This window comes from Chiloscyllium punctatum, chromosome 10, assembly GCF_047496795.1.
Source record: "Chiloscyllium punctatum isolate Juve2018m chromosome 10, sChiPun1.3, whole genome shotgun sequence".
Classification (NCBI taxonomy): Eukaryota; Metazoa; Chordata; class Chondrichthyes; order Orectolobiformes; family Hemiscylliidae; genus Chiloscyllium; species Chiloscyllium punctatum.
The window spans coordinates 60,910,263-60,932,475 of NC_092748.1; the positions used below are offsets into that span (position 1 = coordinate 60,910,263).

Sequence of the window (22,213 nt, forward strand, 5' to 3'; positions counted from 1 at the left end):
CATTTTTGGAAAGCAAATCTTAGCAGGATTTATACACTTAATGGTAAGGTCCTAGGGAGTGTTGCTGAACAGAGAGACCTGGGAGCACAGGTTCATAGCTCCCTGAAAGTGAAGTTGCAGGTACTTAGGATAGCGAAGAAGGCATTTGGTATGCTTGTGTTTATTGGTCAGAGTATTGAGTACAGGAGTTGGGAGGTTATGTTGCAGCTGTACAGGACATTGATTTGGCCACAGTTGGAATATTGTGTGCATTGCTGGTCTCCTTCCTATCGGAAAGATGTTGTGAAACTTGAAAGGGTTCAGAAAAGATTTACAAGGATGTTGCCAGGGTTGGAGGATTTGAGCTACAGGGAGAGGCTGAACAGGCTGGGGCTGTTTTCCCTGGAGCACTGGAGGCTGAGGGGTGAACTTTTAGAGGTCTACAAAATTATGAGGGGCATGGATAGGGTAAATAGACAAAGTCTTTTCCATGGGGTTGGGGAGTCCAGAACTAGAGGGCAAAGGTTTAGGGTGAGAGGAGCAAGATATAAAAGAGACGTAAGGGGCAACTTTTTCACACAGAGGGTGGTACATGTATGGAATGAGCTGCCAGAGGATATGGTGGAGGCTAGTACAATTGCAAAATTTAAAAGGCATTTGGATGGGTATATGAATAGGAAGGGTTTGGAGGGATATGGGCCGGGTGCTGGCAGGCGAGACTAAATTGGGTTGGGATAGCTGGTTGGCATGGACGGATTGGACCAAAGGGTCTGTTTCCTTCCTGTACATCTCTGTGACTTCCACTTTGGAAACCATGCACCAACATCTTAGCATGTGCCGCAAGACCAAATGCACTCAATGTCCACAGACACTGACTTCCACAATGCATCAGCGTTCAACAGTCCTCATGGCAAATCTCTGATCCACAGGATACTTCTGCAGTTCAATGCTGCACTTCAGGCTGCAAATGAAATGATCATTGGAATGCTAACAAGGACACTGCATGCAGAGGGACACACACCTGGTCCATGGCTTGGATACACCTCTGGATTCTTTGTTCTCATAGTGCTCACTCATTCTGAGACCACCCAGATGCTCACAGCATCCCTGTTATGCATTGCCTTGCCTTTTTGCATTTTCTTCCCCGTAGCTACAGATTACTGTTCATATTACTGCCGTCTTGAGCATGTCATTTAGTACAGACACAAAGCTAGGAGGTTTGTTCGAGTTGTCAGCAGGCTGTCAAGACAAGGAAAATAAGTGGTAATGTAACAGAGATAGAGTTAATGTGACATACTGGAGAGAATGCACTCTAGCAGACTGGAGGAAGGCACTGGCTTTCTTCTTACAGTGTCAGGCATTCCCCAGATGATTGAGTCTGCTTTAATCTGGGTACAAATCCCAGAACAGGCAGACAATGGTCCAGTCTTGTAGCCTCCACTGTTGGTTCTTGGGGAGGAGTGCTGACATGACCCATCCAGAAGGATCTCCCTTTCTGCAACGTGGGGTGCCGATTTCCTCATCTACTATGTCTGAGGCAAATCTCAGCAACTGTGCAGGACAGCTCCGGCCTAACAGTTTGTGTTCAGGTACACAATGGCATGAATGCAAGGGATGCCAGTCAATTCTGGGATATTACTGAATGCAAGTTGCTGCAGGAACAGTACATGGTAAAATATGGTGGAAGTTGGGCATGAAAGATGCCAGAGAGGTATGGGAGGTAATGAATGAGGCAAGTTTACTAAGATAGGGCAATAAAACTTGCAAGGTCTCTCCGGTCAAATTCTCCAAAGATTCAGCCAGTGGATTCAACAGACAATACACTGACACTTTTCTCTAATATCCAATTCTATCTCCATGTCCTAGATTACTCCAAGGCATCTATCTCAGCATTGCTGCTATAGTCTCTCATAATTATTGGAAACTTGGATTATACAAACGGACAGAGCCATGCACAACTTTAAGTTCTTTTGCATTCCTATATTTTTTTTAAGATTAGATTACTTACAGTGTGGAAACAGGCCCTTTGGCCATCAAGTCCACACCGACCCGCCGAAGCCCAACCCATCCAGACCCATTCCCTTACATTTACCTCTTCGCCTAACACTGCGGGCAATTTAGCATGGCCAATTCACCTAACCTGCACATTTTTTGGATTGTGGGAGGAAACCGGAGCACCCGGAGGAAACCCACGCAGACACGGGGAGAATGTGCAAACTCCACACAGAGAGTCGCCAGAGGCAGCAGTGCTAACCACTGTGCCACCGTGTCGCCCTATTGTGTGCCTTAAGAAAGGGAGACATAATTTTAGTTTAATTTTTGAGTTCCAAGAGTGGTCACACATTGGGAATTTTTTGCATGACTTAAATGAGGCATTTAAAAACACCTTTGAGATGAATAGTTCTGGGCTTTTTGTATTCATTTGTGGGATGCAGGTGTCATTGACTGGCCTGCATTTATTGCCTGTATAGCTGTGCATGAAAAAAATGGAGGTTTAGAATAAAAAGTAGTAAAAAAGTGAAAAAAAAAATTGGGCTGTTGCACAGCAACAAGGCATCTTATGAATCAGGTAGATAGAAGCAAGTTTTCTGTTAGAAAGACTGATCATCTAAAAGATTAGTGAGTGGGTAGATTTTTTTTCAGAAACACAAACAGATCATTCAAAGAGAAAAAAGGCATGCAGGAGGAACAGTATAGTTTAGCAATCTCCAAAAGAGTCAGGGCAGAAGAAACCAAACCATGAATGGCTCAGAAGTAAGGAACAGAAAAGCTGTAGCAAAGAAGGCGGCATTCTCCACAGCTGTTCAACACAATGCGCACATTAAAAAGCAATTGAGCTATGCTAGCTTTTTGTTAAGGTTCTCTTCTAGAGACATCGACTAAACATTGGAACAGGACTAGGCCATTCAGCTCCTTGAGCCAGTTCTGCCATTCAATGAGATCATGCTTGATCTGTGGCCTAACTCCATATGCCTGCCTTTGGTCCATATCCCTCAGTATCTTTGCTTAATAAAAAAATTTTAATATCAGGTTTAAAATTAACAACTGATTTAGCATCAACTACTGATTACAAAAGAGGTTCAAACCTTCATCACCTAGTATGTGTAGAAGTGCTTCCTAACTTCCCTCGTGAAAGGTCTGGTCCTAATTTTTAAGACTATCCCTAGTTCTCAAATCTCCAACCAGCAAAACTAGTTTACCTTTATCTACCTGGTCTTTTTCTGCTATTATCCTGAAGGCTTCGATCAGATCGCCCTCTAAGTTCTGTTTAGGCCTAATTTGCATAATTGCTTCTCATAGCTGAACTCAAGTCCAGATATCATTTCTATGAACCTACACTGTACTCCCTCCCCAAGGCCAATATATCCTTCCTCAGGAATGGTACCCAAATCTATTCTCAGCACTCCAACTAGAATTAAACCAGGGTTTTGTACAACTGCATCAAAACCTCTGCATTCTAAACTTCAGCCTTCTAGATATAAAGGCCAGCATTCCATTAGCTTTCTCGATTATTTGATTAGATTAGATTAGATTACTTACAGTTTGGAAACAGGCCCTTCGGCCCAACAAGTCCACACCGACCCACCGAAGCGCAACCCAGCCAGACCCATTCCCCGACATTTACCCCTTCGCCGAGCACTACAGGCAATTTAGCATGGCTAATTCACCTGACCTGCACATTTTTGGACTGTGGGAGGAAACTGGAGAACCCGGAGGAAACCCACGAGACACAGGGAGAATGTGCAAACTCCACACAGTCAGTCGCCTGAGGCAAGAATTGAACCCAGGTCTCTGGCACTGAGGCATCAGTGCTAACCAGTGTGTCACTGTGCTGTCCATGCTGCATCTTTTGGTGACATTTTAAAGATCTATGTATCTGGACTCCCACGTTTCTTGAAGATATCCTTGAGTTAATGCAGAAGTTTGTAGGAAGAAACCAGTGTAGTTATGCTAACTTAACAAGGTGACCCTACACTCAGGACTGAGCATCTGTAAATTATTTGTTGAGAGTTGAAGAGTGGAATCTTTATTTCTGATATTTCCAATATGATCTTTTCAAGTTGTTTGAATGTAATGGAATTTTTTAAACTGATTGTGTAATAAAGTTGAGTCTTTGTTAAAAAGTACAATAGCAGCCTCTTATGAATGTGTTTAGTGACTGGCCAACATGGATAACAAATTGCAAAAATATCAAAACTAATTTCAATCGGGGATCTGATATATCCATTATTACCATCAGCTGGGAACGCAACTATATGTATGGAGTATGTGCTTCCGCACTTGGGGGTCTCCTACACAGCGCACCACAACTCCATTTCCCAAAGGGAGGAAGCTGAAGCTAAGAAAGCAAATTTTTTTTCTGCTTCAGATACAACAACTGAAAAATGTTAATGGGTATAACATCCTCTGCTAGGTTATGGTGCTATAAATATGGCCAAAAAATACCAAATAAATACGTAAACATTGAAAACACACAAATATGTTTTGTATCCAAACATTTTATACCTAGAAATCCATCTTGCAAAATATCTTGACTTGTAGAAGCAGTATTTATGATACATCTGAATAAAGTTTGGATTAGCAAATTTTATGGCCAGAGTTATGCTCTATAGTAGTAAAGGAATCCTGTCCTATCATAGAGTGAAACAACTGACTTGGTAGTTAGCAACTCGCTTCCATTAGACGCATTTTATGCGTGCAACACCAAATGGTATAGGCTTGTTACAAGTGTAATAAAAATTCATTCTAAGGAAGACTGACACTTCTGTCAGTACTGTTTACATAGATGGATATAAGTGCCATGAATACTGGATATCAAGCATATCGGTTGGCAACTTTATATCAGGACTGCAACAATATTACATTATAATGAGAAATGTAACAAAATAAGAGATATGTCAGTAACATTTTTGATAATATTTATTTATTTATTTAGTGATGAAACTTTTCTGTTCTGCACATTCCATAATTTAAGAGTAAATAGGAATTCCAACTAATTGATAGACGTTTTACTTTTTTTCATATAGAATTTTAAAAATATGTTTCACATTTTATCTTACTTCAAAAAGACACTGAACGTGAACGAATACAGACACTAGGACAGGCAGCAGAAACTAAATACTGGAGGTTTACTTTATTATCGTGATCTACTGCGATGTCTGAGTAGTCAGTTGAGTGAGTGAGAAGGCTTTCTGCCGGTAAGTTTCACTGAAGGCAAACTTGCATTATTATTTAAGTGATTTATGCTGTAAACAATTTATAACAGTGATGTATACATCCCTGCTTTACATTTCTATTACTTAAGGGCCTCTTGCTGAGATATTTGTTTCATCGATAGTCACAGGTGAGGTGCCGGAAGACTGGAGGTTGGCTAACGTGGTGCCATTGCTAAAGGAGGGTGGAACTATAGACCGATGAGCCTGACGTCAGTGGTGGGCAGGTTGCTGGAGGGAATCCGGAGGGACAGGATGTACATGTATTTGGAAAGGCAAGAACTAATTAGGGATAGCCAACATTGCTTTGTGCATGAGAAATCATGTTTCTCAAACTTGATTGAGTTTTTTGAGAAAGTAACAAAGAGGATTGATGAGGGTAGAGCAGTAGATGTGATCTATATGGACTGCAGTAAGATGTTCGAAAAGGTTCCCCATGGGAGACTGATTAGCAAGGTTAGATCTCATGGAATACAAGGAGAACTAACCATTTGGATACAGAACTGGCTCAAAGGTAGAAGACAGAGGGTGGTGGTGGTGGAGGGTTGTTTTTCAGACTGGAGGCCTGTGACCAGTGGAGTGCCACAAGGATCGGTGCTGTGCCCTCTACTTTTTGTCATTTACATAAATGATTTGGATGCGAGCATAAGAGGTACAGTTATTAAGTTTGCAGATGACACCAAAATTGAAGGTGTAGTGGACAGCGAAGAGGGTTACCTCAGATTACAACAGGATCTTGACCAGATGGGCCAATGGACTGGGAGGTGGCAAATGGAGTTTAATTCAGATAAATGAGAGGTGCTGCATTTTGGGAAAGCAAATCTTAGCAGGACTTATACACTTAATGTAAGGTCCTAATGAAATGTTGCTGAACAGAAAGACCTTGGAGTGCAGGTTCATAGCTCCTTGAAAGTGGAATCACAGGTAGATGGGATAGTGAAGGCGGCGTTTGGTATGCTTTCCCTTATTGGTCAGAGTATTGAGTACAGGAGTTGCGGCTGTACAGGACATTGGCTAGGCCACTGTTGGAATATTGCATGCAATTCCGGTCTCCTTCCTATCGGAAAGATGTTGTGAAACTTGAAAGGGTTCAGAAAAGCTTTACAAGGATGTTGCCAGGGTTGGAGCATCTGAGCTACAGGGAGAGGCTGAATCGGATGGGGCTGTTTTCCTTGGTGTGTCGGAGGCTGAGGGGTGGCCTTATAGAGGTTTATAAAATTTTGAGGGGCATGGATAGGGTAAATAGGCATAGTCTTTTCCCTGGGGTCAGAGAGTCCAGAATTAGAGGGCATAAGTTTAGGGTGAGGGGGGCGGGGACCTAAGGGGCAACGTTTTCACACAGAGGGTGGCACTAGTATGGAATGAGCTGCCAGAGGAAGTGGTGGAGGCTGGTACAATTGCAACATTTAAGAGGCATTTGGATGGGTATATGAATAGGAAGGGTTTGGAGGGATGTGGGCCGGATGCTGGCAGGTGGAACTAGATCGGGTTGGGATATCTGGCTGGCATGGACAGGTTGGACCGAAGGGTCTGTTTCCATGCTGTACATCTCTATGACTAAGACTATTACTCTAAAAACACATATTAAATATGATCAAGAGTTCCACAATACTCAAACAGAATATTTGATCAACTGACACACTCCTGGTCCCATTGTTGCCCGTTAATAAAAGTTTTGCTGTACAACACAAAGCGTCACAATGAGCTTGTTAGCAAGTTTGAGTCCACAGAATTAAAAGGCAAACATTACAAAGTTGGCCGATTGACAGGAAACAAAGTAACGCACCAAAATTGCGGCGGCACGGTGGCCGAGTGGTTAGCAATGCTGCCTCACAGCACCAGATAACTGGGTTTGACTCCAGCCTTGGGTGGCTGTCTGTGTGGAGTTTGCACATTCTCCATGTGTCTGAGTGGGTTTCGTCTCTCAGTCCAAAGGTGTGCAGGTCAGGTGAATTGGCCATGTTAAACTACCCATAGTGTTAGGTACATTAGTCAGGAGTAAATGTAGGGGAGTGGGGCTGGGTGGGTTACTCTTCAGAGGGTCGGTGTGGACTTGTTGGGCCGATGGGCCTGTCTCCATGCTGTAGGGAATCTAATCTAAAAGTATAGGTGAGCAGTTGCTTTTCATACCGCAGGAAAATACGCAATGAGGTTCCTCATTGGTTAGCATCAGGATCACTGATTTTCGAGATACATTAATCAAGTAGACTCAGGTGTACAAGGCAGAGCTTCAACATTTGCAAATGACAAAATGTGAAAGCATAGTAGTTGTGTGGAGGACAATAATAGGCCTTAGACAGGCTGGTGAGACACACGGGCCTGTGGCAGGATGGAAATTCATACAGAAAAACTTCCAAACATTTGGAGGGAAGCAGGACAAGTGATAAAATGCGATTAAAAAGTATCATTTTAAACAAGCTCAAAAGCAGTGTGATCTGGGGTTGCTATTTGTCTATATGACAAGGCAGATTCAGAAAATTGTTTAGAATCCTGTATGGCTTTCTAACTCAGTGTGAAGGGAGAACGAGAGTAAAAATGCAAGGAAGTTATGGCAAATGATTATAAAACAATGGTTCAGCTTCAACTGGAGCGGTGTGCCCAATTCTGTTTAATGAGCTTTGAGAAGAGCGTGTTAACTTTACAGTAAGTGCAAAAAGATTTATAAGAGTGATCCCATGGATGAGGGATTTGAATTACATGGAATGGAGAAGCTGGGGTTGTTCCCATTGAGCAAAGGCAATGTATGTTTTGACTGAGGTATTCAAAATCATGAGGTACTGCACAGAGTACACATAGCAACTGTTCCCATGAGCAGAAATGTGAAGAAGCGAGACAGCAGAGAACAACATTTGCCATTAATTGGAGCAATTTCTTTTGCGCCTGTCCTTTATTTTTAAATTATCTTCCTTTTGTTTCTATGCATATAGTCACATTCCTAATTTCACATAGCACTACCTTTACCTTGATTCTTTGATATGATATCTTATGAAATCCATTTCAGAATTCAACAGAATCCACAGCATTTTTAAAAAAAATTTCTCTTCAAGAATATTTTTGTCTTGATCAAACAGGTCTGCTGTTTAGAAATTAATTCTAGCAGCCCAGAATAACTTAGGTATTTTTTTTTCCAACTGTTGAGATTTTTTTCCTGTATTATGGACTTCAGCAGTTCACTAGCAACTGAAAAATGAGCAAGTGGCTGATAATTTACTGGTTTAACCTCATTTTCTTTCTTGAGGGAACAAGGTGGAAGGTAAAGATCAAGTCTGCCATCCTCTTGCAAAACTTTCTGGTCCTGTCACAAAAGTAACTATGTAATTAATGGCACCACATTATTCTTGCACTCAACAAAAGCCAGAGGAAAATTCAATTTTCCTCAATCAAATAAATCTATTCCAAATCTTCTAGCTGACTGTTAACTGTTTCACGAAGTGATATGCACACACACACACATTTTGCTTTTGCTTCCTAACGCAAGTTAATTTTTTCATAAGTAACTGCTTTGTAAAGGCAGTTATATCAAATTACTTTATACATGAATTTATGCTTAAGTGAAGTAATATTTGAATTATTGTTAATGAAATACTTTATATCAGCTTAACTGTCTATCATAATCAAAAATTTAGTTCTATCATTTTAGACTTAATATCCATGCTTTACTTACCAAATTTCATCCAGAACAGGAAAAACACTGTTCCCAGCACCACATCCAACCTGTGGATATCAAAATCAAGTACAAATTTTCAGTTTTCATAAGCTTATTTTAATGTCATATTATTAAAGCAAAGTTCAAGTAGCATTTGTATGATTCTGAAATAAACTTCAAACTTTATAGTTCAGTAGGTGTAGACTGAATACTACATACTTTAGACTCAATCCCTAATCCATGGTTTGGCAATGTGTTTCAGGCAGGAAAGCAGGGCATACAGCAACACGTCTAGCACCTTTTGGCAGCAGACTGGCTAAAACACTACTTTTCAATGCTACATGTGTCTGTATATAGAAAATATGTGTGCATTATAGAAAAGTGAGAGTAACTGCCATAGTACCAGATGGTTATAGCGCTGCTGTCATAATAGACAGCAACAGCTAATGGAGAGTTTAACCTGCGAAGCATCACGCTTCACGAGGGACAAGGCTGTGAAGGTGGGACCTCCATAGCAACCTCAGCATTACAAACCAGCTGTTCAGTCAACTGAGCTAACAGACATCCACTGTAACTATTCCAGTGACCAACACTGATAAGAAATTTTGTGAAAGAGAAGTGAGCACAGAATTATTTTTGGTAACATAGTGACACTCGGACACTAAGAATCAATGATCAAATAAACTACCAGAGAGCTTCTGAAGCTTGCAGAATCACGAGTCAATGACATAGTACATCAGGAAAGTAAAGGTCACAACATTAATTTTAAAGCATTGGCTTTTTTTATTTATAGGAACAAAGGTCATAATTAAAATTGTTTAAATGAATGCTGTACTTTTAGTTCTTCTTAAACTAAGAATTTTTAAATTAAAAAAATCAATCCTTTAAGAACTCTGTGAAACTACAATACAGAACCGGTTTCATGAAACAGCACACAACAGTCAATAACAGTAAAGGCCAAGCAATCCCACAGGCAATGGATCAGATCCAACCTCTGCAGTCTAGCCACATCCAGCCATGAATTGTAATACACAGTTAAACAACTAATTCTCCACAACTGCCCACTCTCAAAGATGGGGAAGCCAAGTCTTCAATCAATACAATTCACTCCACTGATATCAAGAAATAGCAGAAGGCACAGGTGTGTCACACAATTTACTGGCCCCAACAATATTCTAACAATAGTACTAAAGATCAGTGCTTCAGAACTATTTGCAACATGAGTCAGGCTGTTTTTGTACAGATACAACACTGGTATCTACCAAGAAATTAGATTAGATTACAGTGTGGAAACAGGCCCTTCGGCCCAACAAGTCCACACCAACCCGCCGAAGCGCAACCCACCCCTACATTTACCCCTTACCTAACACTACAGGAAATTTAGCATGGCAAATTCACGTGACCTGCACATCTCTGGACTGTGGGAAGACTAGCCAGGTGTGTCCTGTCCACAGAAAGTAGGATAAATCCAAACCAGCTAGTTAACGTCCCAGTGAATTCTCAATACATCTTTAAAGTTCAGATCTTTTAACCATGCCTGGACCAGAGGTGAGGTGATAATTACCACCTGTGATATCAAGGTAGCTTTCGACCGACAACAGCATCAAGGATCAGTAGTAATACTGGAGATATTAAGAAATTGGGTAAATTCTCCACTGATAAAGGGCATCAATTTAAGCCTAAGAGGAGGAGGAATTCCTTCTCAGCGGGTTGAGTTTCTTTGGAACTCCTTGACTCCACAGCTGTTTGTGACAGAGTCCTTGTGATAATGATTGTACTTTCTGGAGTTCCAGAACTTCTCTACATGAGTTCCTCACGATATAAAGAAAATTCTAGTCAACCTATTCTGAGATATTATTACATACCACTGGAGCAGGTGGAAATTAATCTGAGGCTCAAAGATGGGGATCCTATCACTGCACCATAAGTGACCCTAAGTAACGTCCTACGCCTCACCATCTTCAGCTGCCTCACCAATGACATCCCCTCCATCATAAGGTCAGAATTGGAGATGTTTACTGATTACTGCATAATATTCGGCACCACTCACAACTCCTCAGATTCTGAAGCAAACTGTACATATGCAGCAAGACCTGGACAATAACCAGGCTTGGCCTGATAAATAACAATGACCATCTCCAACAAGGGAGAATATAACCATCGCCCCTTTGATGCTCAATGGCATCATCATCACTGAAACTCCAACATTCTGAGGATTACTACTGACCAGAAATTGAACTGGACTAGTCACAGGAATACAAGAGCAGGTTAGAGGGTCTGACTGTGCAGCAAGTGAGTCACCTTCTGACTCTCCAGTACCAGTCTACCACCTGTCAGGGATTTGATGAAATACTCTAAACTTGTTTGGGTGCGCAGCTCCAACAGCATTCAAGAAGCTCAATATCATCCAGGACTAAGCAGCCTTTGTGAATGGCACCATAATCACCACCTTCAACATTCACTCTTCACAACCAATGCATATTTGCAGCATTGTGTACAATCTACATTATACACTGCTGTAACTCACCCAGGTCCTTTTGACAGCATTTTCTAAACCCATGACCTCTACTAATTAGAAGGACAAGCGCAGCATAAACATAGGGACATGAAACCTGTAAGTTTGCCTCTAAAATTATATCACCATTCCTTGACTGTTGCTGGGCCAAAACCATGGAATGCGATTCCTAACAGCATGATGACAATTATGTCACCAACCTCCCAATACTAGCTGAGATGAGCAAGGCCCTGTTGTCTCAACTTTGCCCACTGCCCGAGATGTGACGACCTTCAGGTTAAACTGATGACCAAATATCCCTCTTTAATTAGAGAGCAGTCGATGACTCTCTGGTACAATGGTAACTTTCACTTCACATTAAGAATCATTAATGTACATAAAGTCAGCCTTGTTTTGAGCATTTGACACGTTAAAATCTACCATTGTTAAATTCAATGGAATTATAAACCACCAGGCCTGAACAAAATGTTAACATAATTATTAATAATTCAGACCTCTAAAACAGCTACATGGACAAATACATGAACAAACAGTACTCAGATCAGAAAACCTTGTTGTTGTTTCTGGACAATCCATAAGAGTCAACTCTACAAACGGAATCCAGATAGAATGCATTTGTTTTTGAGATTGCTCTATCAAACTCTGTTTCCAGTAAAGTTTATTCTATCTTTCCCTACTTTAAATTTTCTTTGTGCATATAAAATCTTTTTTTCTTTAAACCAAATATTAAAACAATGGAATGGACTTGAAGGTCTGAATGGCTTACTCCTGCTCCCATTTTTTACATTCTTAGCAGGGCCTGTGGGTTAATCATCTCACTATGTAAAGTACACAAATCAAAGCATTTGCAGAATGTTAACTAGAAGGAAAACCAAAAATGACAAGAGATGAAGTTGCTGTAGTAATACAATTATTTTTTTAAAATTAAAGCAATAGTGGGAGAATGTATTCTTTCTCCCTTTCTTTGAATCCTAACAAAAGCACAAAAAAGTTCAGAGCTGAAAGTACAAGCAAGTTATCTAAAACATTATAAGGCAAATGAGAAAATTTAACTGTGATATATACATAAGCTTCTTCAGTAGTTACCATTGGAATGCCACATTACAATGAAAATAGCATATCCTTGAGTTCAGTTGTAGTGTGCAACTGTGATTTATATTTAAACTATTTTGGTCAACTGCTATCTTATTTACGTACATGGCTTGCTTAGGCATATTGCACCTCTCGACACTCCTTCCCTCGAGTAAATAGAACAAATGTATGCAATAATATTCTGTAACAGCACCAAAACCAATCATACACTCCAGTAGAACCACGGCTGAGATCAAATACCTCAGCACACACCAAAAACTGAAGCGGAGATATCAAACCAGTGAAGATTTAATTTTTGAAAAAAAAATCTTTATATTGGTCTTTTTGGATTTCTTTGCACTTAATTGCACTCCAGCAACTTTGCAACTAAATAGTAGAAGATTCAATAAAGAAGTAGGGACATTTTATATCCTTGCTTGCGTGAATCACCAAACTCCTGCTTGGCACTACTTCGTAACAGCAAAGCTGATATTCAGTTATCGTCACATTGGGATGGAATAAGAGCATTGTTTTCCAAAAATGCTTATATTAAACTGAATATGCAAGAAGCTATTGAACATGGCTGAAAATGCAGATAAGTTTACTGTTTTGCAAGGATACCTCAAAAATTCTGAAGTTGAAATCAATACCAGGAAAATATTCTGGATTTTTCCACATGTCTGTCCTCCTCTTGTCTTGCTTCATATATTCCAAGTTTTTGCCACTCTTTGTTTGTTTTACAGGATTTTCTTTCTGTACAGTATCAGCAATATTTTGTTTATCACATGTCTTGTTAAAACAATCCAACTTTGCTTGACCCAAACTTGCAGAATTCTGTGTTGATTCCTCGACCCCTTCATTCCCATCGAATGCTCTATTTGGAAACAGTTCAGGAAACTCCTGGAACAACCATCTACGATCTTTGAAGAATTTATTTTGATGAGCTCTGTAGAATTTGTCCCAGTAGACACTGGCATCTTTGTCATATTGGACTGCAGCAACAAATTGTAGTAAAAGAAAAATGAACAGGTATCTATTAAAGCCTGAAGTGTAGTGGATCTATGGAATTGTAACATGGCATATTAAAACATGTAACCACGAATAACAAAGGATTATGATCATGATGGAATATATAAAAGATTATAAAACTATTCTTAAATTTAGACAGTATAAGTTACAGTTTCTCCTTTAGGAATATAATTTAATGCATCCATAAAATAATTCCGAGGTTACAAAAAATGTTTTCCCATTACCTTCTACACATTTTAGTATACTTTGCAATCATTTCATTTAAATGCACTCAGTTGTACATTTCCATCTCATTACACATATCTCATTTAGTGTATTTGGAGGTCCAAGACAAAAATTACAGTAAAAATATCATTTGTCAAGAATAATGTCCATAACTGGATATCTGTTGATAAACTGTGCCATGATTTACATAAACCATCCCACCAAAGTTTCTGCTGCATATAACAAAGTTGAAAATGTTTGTCTTAAAATTTACTGAAATGAAACTGCATATATTTTGCCAATTTGTTGACATTTTTTGACATTATCTAAATATTTCTGTTTTAGCATTTTTGATATAAAATATTACTTTCTTTTCAGCCATATGTGTTGCTATATACATACAACTTGATACGGATTCCTTTAAACATGGATAAAATAATCTCTGCATGTGTTTAATTTGACTATTCTATCTGATACCGAATGTTTCGACAAGGTTTAGTCTCTATTAGAATCATCTTGAAAAGCAAAACTTAGTTGCAGCACTCCATATGTACACTATAATGAGAATAGATGTCTGTCATGATTATTCTATTACAGAGTACCATTTGAACCTATGTCTTCCACTTGTCGCACATCCAAAGAATAAACCACAGGGTTCAGATAAAACTTGAATAATTTACCTTGGTCTTCCATTGAAACTTTAATGCTGGAATTTTCTTCAGCTTTTTGTCTAGCAAGCTCTTCCTGTTCAGATGTCCACTGGATGTGATCCCTAGAGAAAGAAGTTCATTTTTTTAAGGAATGCAGAGAGAGCTACACACGATATTGAGTTACAGGTTTATGTTCTTCCCATACTGAAATAGAAGACAAAAAAATTTGGAATGTTTTGGGCTAGTTACTTGCCATCCTCTTGTTTTATTCATAAAACTTCCTACATGTAGAAGATCTGGGATCATTTTGTGAGAAATTCATAAAAAGAGCTTGTCCCAACACATTCGAGAAGAAATATTATTAATTCATCTGATTGTAGAAGATTAACATAAATTGATACCACGTTTGCTTATGTTAATGACTATCATATCAATGTTCAGACCTAAAGAACATAGCATTAAGTTTCATTACGACATTACTTCCTTCAGAACATTTTAAGCAGGGAAAAAAAGATAAACTTCAAATTCAAATTAATAACTTGATGAAATCATATTAAAAGTTCTCACATTGGTGTTCATTTCCATTTTGAGCAAAATGACCAACAAGGGAATAAATGTTGCATAACTAATGTTTCCTGTAACACGTAGTCTGAAATTACATTTTGATATCAGATTTCCAGCATCCGGAATATTTTGCCTTTGTAAATACAATCTGGTTTGGAAAACATGCACTTACCACATATTATGTTCATATACTTTGCTAGGATCAGATAAAATCCGGGAACCAAGAGGAGCAGTTGGTCGTCTACCACTTTGGAATTTACACTGTAAGCCAAGTTTCCTCAGCAATGCCAAATGCAGTGTGTGAATTAACCCCACTTGTGATCTCCTCTTCATATTGATATAATGTCCGTTCCAAGGAATACAAATATATCTAATTACTGAAATCAAAAAAGATCCAAAAGAGTTAAATGTAATAACTGCGTTTTGAGAAACAAATCTTAGCAAACTGAAGTGAAAAAATGATCCTTCACCTCATTTTCAACAACAGAAAACAGCAAAGTGTTATGATGCTTTCCTTACACTTAAAACTTATATTCATAAGGAATCACAGAGAGCTGGGTGCTTAGATGTAAAGAAGCTTATTTGTCTTCGCTATTGCTCAAATAATCTATCATAAGGCGTTTTCTTCTTACCAATAAATAATGACCAGCTGCTTAATTTTAGTAAGAGGCACATGAGCCAGTTGTAGTCAGACTCACTTTTGATATTGGAGGAAAGATTTACCTCAAGTTCTAGTTTGCAAGTGCTCTAACATTGGTAATTATGTGTGTTGCAGCAGTTGAAATGCATATGTGCTGCCGATGTTGCCCTTCTCCGTGGTAGCAGTTTTGAGTTTGAAAGGTACTGTTGAAGCAGCCTTGGTGAGTCATTGCAATGCATCATGTAAATGGTGCACATCACAGCCATTTTGTGGCAATGGTGAAAGGGTACATTTTACTAGGCTGATGCATTGATCAAGTGATCTGCTTTGACCTTGACTGTGTCAGGCTTCTTGAGTTTTGTTGACTCTTTACTTATCAAAGCAAATGGGATATATTTCATCACAACTTGCACTTTTAATGATGGACAGCCTTTGATGTGCAAGGACACGAGTTACTCACCACAGATAATTCAACCTTTGATCGTCCCGCATAAACAATTTATTTTTATAGCTAGTCCAGTTTGGTTTCTGGTTAAATATGGACTCTAGGGTGTTGATTTTGGAGATTCCATATTAGTGATGCTGTTGAATGCACCAAGGGCAGATGATTGCTGTTTAGTAAATACCACTTAATAGTACCGTTGTTTACATTTTCCATAATTTTGTTGATGATTAAGAGAAGACTAACCATGTGGGAAATAGTTGGACTGGATTTGTCCTGCATTTCAGACAGTATGTACTTGGGCAACATTTCACATTGTCAGGTAAATTTCAGTTTTGTAAGTTGTAGAGAAATAGCTAATTTAGATGTGTGGCTACTTTTGGAGCTCAAGTTTTCAGCCAGGATGTTGTCAGGGCCCGTAAATTCTGCTGCGCCCATGAAGTCAGCCATTTCTTGATATCGCAATTTAATTGGATGCAACCTAGCATCTGTAATGTTAGGGACCCCAAGACGAGGCCAAGCGAGATCATCCACTGGACACTTCTGGTTGAAAATGGTTACAAAGGTCCGGCTCTGTCTTTTGCAATCACGTACTGGATTCTCTATATCACTGAGGATAGAACGTTTACAGAACAATAAATGAGCATCATTCAAGTGGGAAAATTGTGGAGACCTGATATATATCCTGATCCTTTTATTGCTGGATTGCTTAACTATCTGGAGCACATTGGTTTTACTGTTTAACATCCATGTATTCCTATGTTGTAGTTTCACCAGTTTAGCACCTCATTATTAAACATGACTGGTGCTACGCCTGGCCTGCTTTCCTACACTTTCCATTTCAACAGGATTTATAGCTTAATGGTAATCATAATATGGCAGTTCTGTGGACCATGAGGTCAAGGTTATGGTGGAACACAATAATACTGTTGTTGGCCCATTGCCACTTGGATTTTCGCTGCTAAATCTGCTCTGCAACTGTCCCATTTTAGTACGTCAGCAGCATCATACAGTGCAATATCTGAACTATTGTGGAAGCATAGGTTAACAAGAAAGAAATATGTTTTTATGAAATGATAAAAAGATTTTTGAGCAGAAATTCCAAGCTCAAGCAACAGATCCCATCATCCCTTACAAGATAAAAAGCTTCTTCCAGAAGGCAGACTTCCCACACAATGATAGAAAGAGGGCCATTGAGGAATAGGTTAATATTTAAGGAGCGACATTTTCTGGATTTATCTATAGATATGCAGGGCTTAATGCATATGGGATGGACAAAGAAGGTAGCATAAGGAGAATAGACTTGAACACTATGGTAGTATAAAATAAGTTGTAAAGCACACGAAAATAAAACATCTGAAAAAAAAAGACAAGTTCTGGCTTTTGGAATTCCATAATAAACAGTCTCTTCTGCAATCCCTGAAGAAACACAAGATATCATTTGATGCCCTCCTGACCACAGATTGTCCCAGAGTACTTTACAAACAATACTTTGATGCCGTTACTCTTATAATGTAGGAAAATACAGGTGCTAACTTGCTTAGAAGGTACTATAAATAATAATGAAATAATGACCAGATATTCTGTTTTAGTTACATTGGTTGAGGAAGAAGATATTGGATAGGATGAGAGAAACCCACACTGCCCCTCTTTGAAACAATGCATCGTATTCTCTATGCTAACCTAAAAGGGCTGATATGAGTCTGGGCTTAATGCATCAGAAATAAGTAATCTCTGAGGCACTCACTCTGTGGTGCCTGAGTGGAGTGCTAGTCAAGATTTTATGGTCAAATATCCGGAGGGTAGCTATATTGCTTTGGGACCGTATAAAAGAAATACACATCAGATTGTGGGATATAGGTAAAGCAGTGTTACTTCTGCAACCATAATTGCTTATGCAAGGTAAATGAACTCACACCAGTGTATAATTGTTTCAGCCAAGAGCTGAGTTAACAAGAATGAAAACTATGTGAAGGAAATATATAATTGTTTTTGTATTAGCTAAAATGTGCTTGAAATGTGCCTGCAAACAATGGTAGATGTTACAGACAAATAGATAATGTGCTATAAGGGGAGGGGGGGTGTAGATTAAACTAGATATGCTTGTACAAACAATAGTTATAAGCATCTGTTTCCCGCTTCTGCAAAGACAAAAAAGACTACAACCAAGAGGTCATAAGGCTCAGTATGGGCAAAAAATGGAAGGAAATATTGCTTTAGCAAGCAAGGAAGCAGATGGCAGTGGAGGAAGATATATGACAATGGACCACAGCAGGATGTGGTGAAATGGCCAAGCAGGACATACATTTTGTTATGCACAAGGCCGGATGAGGCCAGAGATAAATAGCAGGGTTTAGAGTAGTGGGAGATGTAAACAGGGGAGGAGCAGTAGGAGGAGGGAAAGAGAAATGAATTGTATATAAGATATGTACTTGCTAAACTCTGTATGTTATTTTAGACACCATGCTTGCAAGCATATAATAAACAATACGGCTGCTTCAGATCTTGTCTCGGACTGAAATTATTGAAGTGAGTGGGTTCTATTTCCACAAGATGAAGAAAGAAAGCACTCTGATTTCGTGGTTTGTGTAAAAATAATTACAAACTTGGTAGTCACAACAGTAAATTGCATGAAAGATGGAGCAGGCATAGGAATGAATAGAAAGGAAACATTCAACTATAGACAGGTAGGTGAGATGAAACATGGCCCTGACAAATTGGAATGGACATGGTTGGAAGTGGGGAAGGAGAAAAAGCGTTTTCAAAAATCCATTTTTATGACCAGGCTTCACTGGAAATGGCAACCTTTATTAACTTTCCTAATTCATCTCAAGACTGTGCAGTTAGTCCTTTTCTTGAATGATTGCAATCTATTGCAGAGGAAATTACAGCTAAAGTACAGGTAATTTAGGATTCCTGACCTCTCCGCCCCCCCACCCTGGCCTATCACCCTCACCTTGACCTCCTTCCACCTATCGCATTTCCAACACCCCTTCCCGAAGTCCCTCCTCCCTACCTTTTATCTTAGCCTGGTGGACACACTTTCCTCATTCCTGAAGAAGGGCTCATGCCCGAAACGTTGAATCTCCTGCTCCTTGGATGCTGCCTGACCTGCTGCGCTTTTCCAGCAACACATTTTCAGCTCTAATTTAGGACCCAATCAAGAATCTAAAATTAATTTTCCTATTCACCCATATGCATCATATTCTAAGTGATGGATGTCATGTGACTGGAATGTAATGCCAAAATGCTTGTGGCAAGTGGCTAATGCGTCTTGTAGACAGCACAAAGTTCGGCCAAGGTGTGTTGTGAATGCTTTGGCTGAACTATCACGGTTTTTGCTTTGTCTAAGACGACACCAAGCACATTTTTGAAGTCTTTTTTTAACAAGTAAAACTTTTAACCTTCAAAAATTAGGAGATTGGACCACAGGTTATGTTATTTCCACGGAAGAGATTTGAAAAAAAATTACAGAAATTTGCTTGTCTGCATTAGGACATCTCAAATGCGCCGCCACCGCACCGAGCTATTGAGAAGGTAGAAACAATGACTGCAGATGCTGAAAATCAAATACTGGATTAGTGGTGCTGGAAGAGCGAAGGGCTTTTGCCCGAAACGTTGATTTCGCTGCTCGTTGGATGCTGCCTGAACTGCTGTGCTCTTCCAGCACCACTAATCCAGTATATGCCCTCTCAAATACTGATCCCCTGCAGGGGAACCCTCTCCCCCGCTGAAACACCCAAAGACAACATCAACCAAGTACAATAGTAACAAACACACACAGTCGTGTTGGCCTTTTGTTAGCATGCAGCAGAGAATTAATGTCTAGATACTGCACGTCGCGCGACACCAATGGGGTTCTGTGCGCTGTGTCCCGACGAGCAGCAGGACTGTGTTGGTTTTCTTGAAATTCTGCAGCCCTTTCCTATTCCCAAGTGATGCAAAGGCACGGCTCTGAAATCAGAATCACCCACTAGTTATCAATTCCGAAAAGCGATAAAAAAAACCCCCCGTATCTCCAGGAGCACTTACTTACCTTGCTGTGGACTCAGGCACGAGAACTACTTCCGCTGAAGGTCATGGCAGGAATTGTGTGGCGCTGTGCCTTCTGGGGAATGTAGGCCGGACGTAGCGGAGTGTGACTACAACACCCGGCAGGCCCCGCGGCTTCCCTCAGCTGTCAATCAGGCGCGCGGGTCCTTCCTGCTCACACTCAGCATCCGGCTTGAAGACGCGCAGAGTGCAGCCTTTTTTTCTACTTTGGTACTGGGTACGCGCCCAAAAGTATTTTTTTTTAATTATAAACGCTTTATCGGAATTAGAACCCTTTGGACAAGCGGACAGTGGGTATAGAGTCATCTGATTGACTGTAGAAAAAGGACAAGGAGCATTTCAGAATAAAACGTTCATTGTGCGATCGTCAGTTCCAAGAGATGAGTCCAACTGAGTGCAAGATTTCCTGGGACAGTCCTGTATACCACTCCTGGTGGTTGTCCAACTTGTTGGTGACCGAGATACATTGTGTTGTTATTTATCACCTGTTAAACTTGTGCATGTGCAGAATTGCAACTGCCCTCCCAAACTGCCTGTTATTTTTTAACCCCCCCCTCCACGGAAGTTGTTATCCTAGAGGTTTTAATGTTGTGGAATCAATGATCAGGAGGAAGGGGTTGCACAGTAGTAATGTCACTGGACTTGTCATCTGGAGTCCCAGGAGAAAGTGAGGACTGCAGATGCTGGAGATCAGAGCTGAAAAATGTGTTGCTGGAAAAGCGCAGCAGGTCAGGCAGCATCCAAGGAGCAGGAGAATCGGCATAAGCCCTTCAGGAACCTGGAACAAGGGATGAATGCAGATTTCTCCAGCTTCCTCATTTCCCCTCCCCCCACCTTATCTCAGTCCCAACCCTCGGACTCAGCACCACCTTCTTGACCTGCAATCTTCTTCCCGACCCCTCTGCCCCCACCCCCTCTCTGGCCTATCACCCTCACCTTAACCTCCTTCCACCTATCGCATTCCCAATGCCCCTCCCCCAAGTCCCTCCTCCCTACCTTTTATCTTAGCCTGCTTGGCACAACCTCCTCATTCCTGAAGAAGGGCTTATGCCCGAAATGTCGATTCTCCTTCTCCTTTGATGCTGCCTGACCTGCTGCACTTTTCCAGCAACACATTTTAAGCTTTAAGATAGCAGGACATTTTGAGAAAGCAGTTAAACGTGCATAGGAGGTCCTGACCTTTATAAATGGAGGCATATAATAAAAACAAGGAAATTATGATGAACCTTTACAAAATGCCTGGTTTATTTTCAACTTGAATATTGTGTGTATATCACACTTTAGGGAGAGCATGAAGGCTTAAGAGTGTGCAGGATATTAGAATGATTCCAGGACTTCAGTTATGTGGATAAGAGTCGAGGAGCTGTGATGGTTCTGCTTAGATGAAAGTTGAGAGGAGATTTGCTCAAATCATGAGGGCTACACAGGGTAGGACAGGAAACTTTCTATTCACAGAACAGTAAAGATGCAGAAAATGCCAATTTGAGGTGATTGGCAAAAGAAATAAGAGTAATATTTGGTTAATAACTTTGTTGATAGAACTTGATCTTTTGGGCTAGAGGAGCCATTGATTGAGCCACTGGATTCAGAAACCAGTAGAAAAACACCTACTTGACTAATCCATAAGAAACCTCATGTTTCCTTTTCCTGTCTTGATTGTTAATTTTATGGCAGATTTTCAACTCTTCGTGGAAGTTGACAACATAGATTTTATAAGACTGAGGTGCTGCAGGATAGCAGGTGGTAGCTACTAGGAACATGCTGCCAAGGAAAGTGGAAGACTCAGATACGTTAACGAGTTTAAGTGCATCTATACGGGCATGTGAACAGGCAAGGAATAGACGGATATAGATCATGTGCAGCAGATGGCATTAGTTTAGAATGACATCATAGTCGGTACAGACATGGTGGGCTGAATGGCCTGTTCTATGTCTATCACAGTAACTCACCCAATTAGGAGGTCTGTTTTCATGCTGAGGCTTATGCCTTTCTTTTAACCAGCTGTTTTTGTGGCTGCAATTGATGCTAATCAATGCCATCTGTAACTTGACTATTTTAAAATCCATATTGTTCTCACTTTAACAAGGTGCTAACAGCTGAAGGAATAAATTAGTCTTCCCAAAATAGCTAGCATGCTTTATGCATTAAGAGCGTTTAGTATTAATTTGTGGTGTAGAGCTGTTCACCTTACATGTGGGTGGTATTGG

General features: G+C 40.1%; 2 protein-coding genes across 11 annotated transcripts in view; one reads left to right on the forward strand and one right to left on the reverse strand.

Annotated features, from left to right (window-relative positions):
• The window catches only part of mettl8 (methyltransferase 8, methylcytidine), a 43,124-nt gene extending 23,089 nt beyond the window's left edge, over positions 1–20,035 (reverse strand). For 3 of the 8 annotated variants that reach the window (XM_072579328.1, XM_072579329.1, XM_072579330.1), the window contains exons 1-5: positions 19,736–19,963; positions 15,044–15,248; positions 14,338–14,429; positions 13,046–13,416; positions 8,857–8,906 (exon numbers count right to left, since the gene is read on the reverse strand). In XM_072579328.1, coding sequence (XP_072435429.1) covers positions 8,857–8,906; positions 13,046–13,416; positions 14,338–14,429; positions 15,044–15,248; positions 19,736–19,760 — 743 coding nt within the window. In that variant the 5' untranslated portion in view covers positions 19,761–19,963. The other 5 variants (XM_072579323.1, XR_011961691.1, XM_072579324.1 and 2 more) reach the window with 5 other exon arrangements.
• Positions 20,036–20,141: 106 nt separating this feature from the next.
• The window catches only part of dcaf17 (ddb1 and cul4 associated factor 17), a 52,588-nt gene continuing 50,516 nt past the window's right edge, over positions 20,142–22,213 (forward strand). For all 3 annotated transcript variants that reach the window (XM_072579320.1, XM_072579322.1, XM_072579321.1), the window contains exon 1: positions 20,142–20,223. The gene's annotated coding sequence lies outside the window, so the exon portion shown is untranslated. The remainder of the gene's footprint in view (positions 20,224–22,213) is intronic.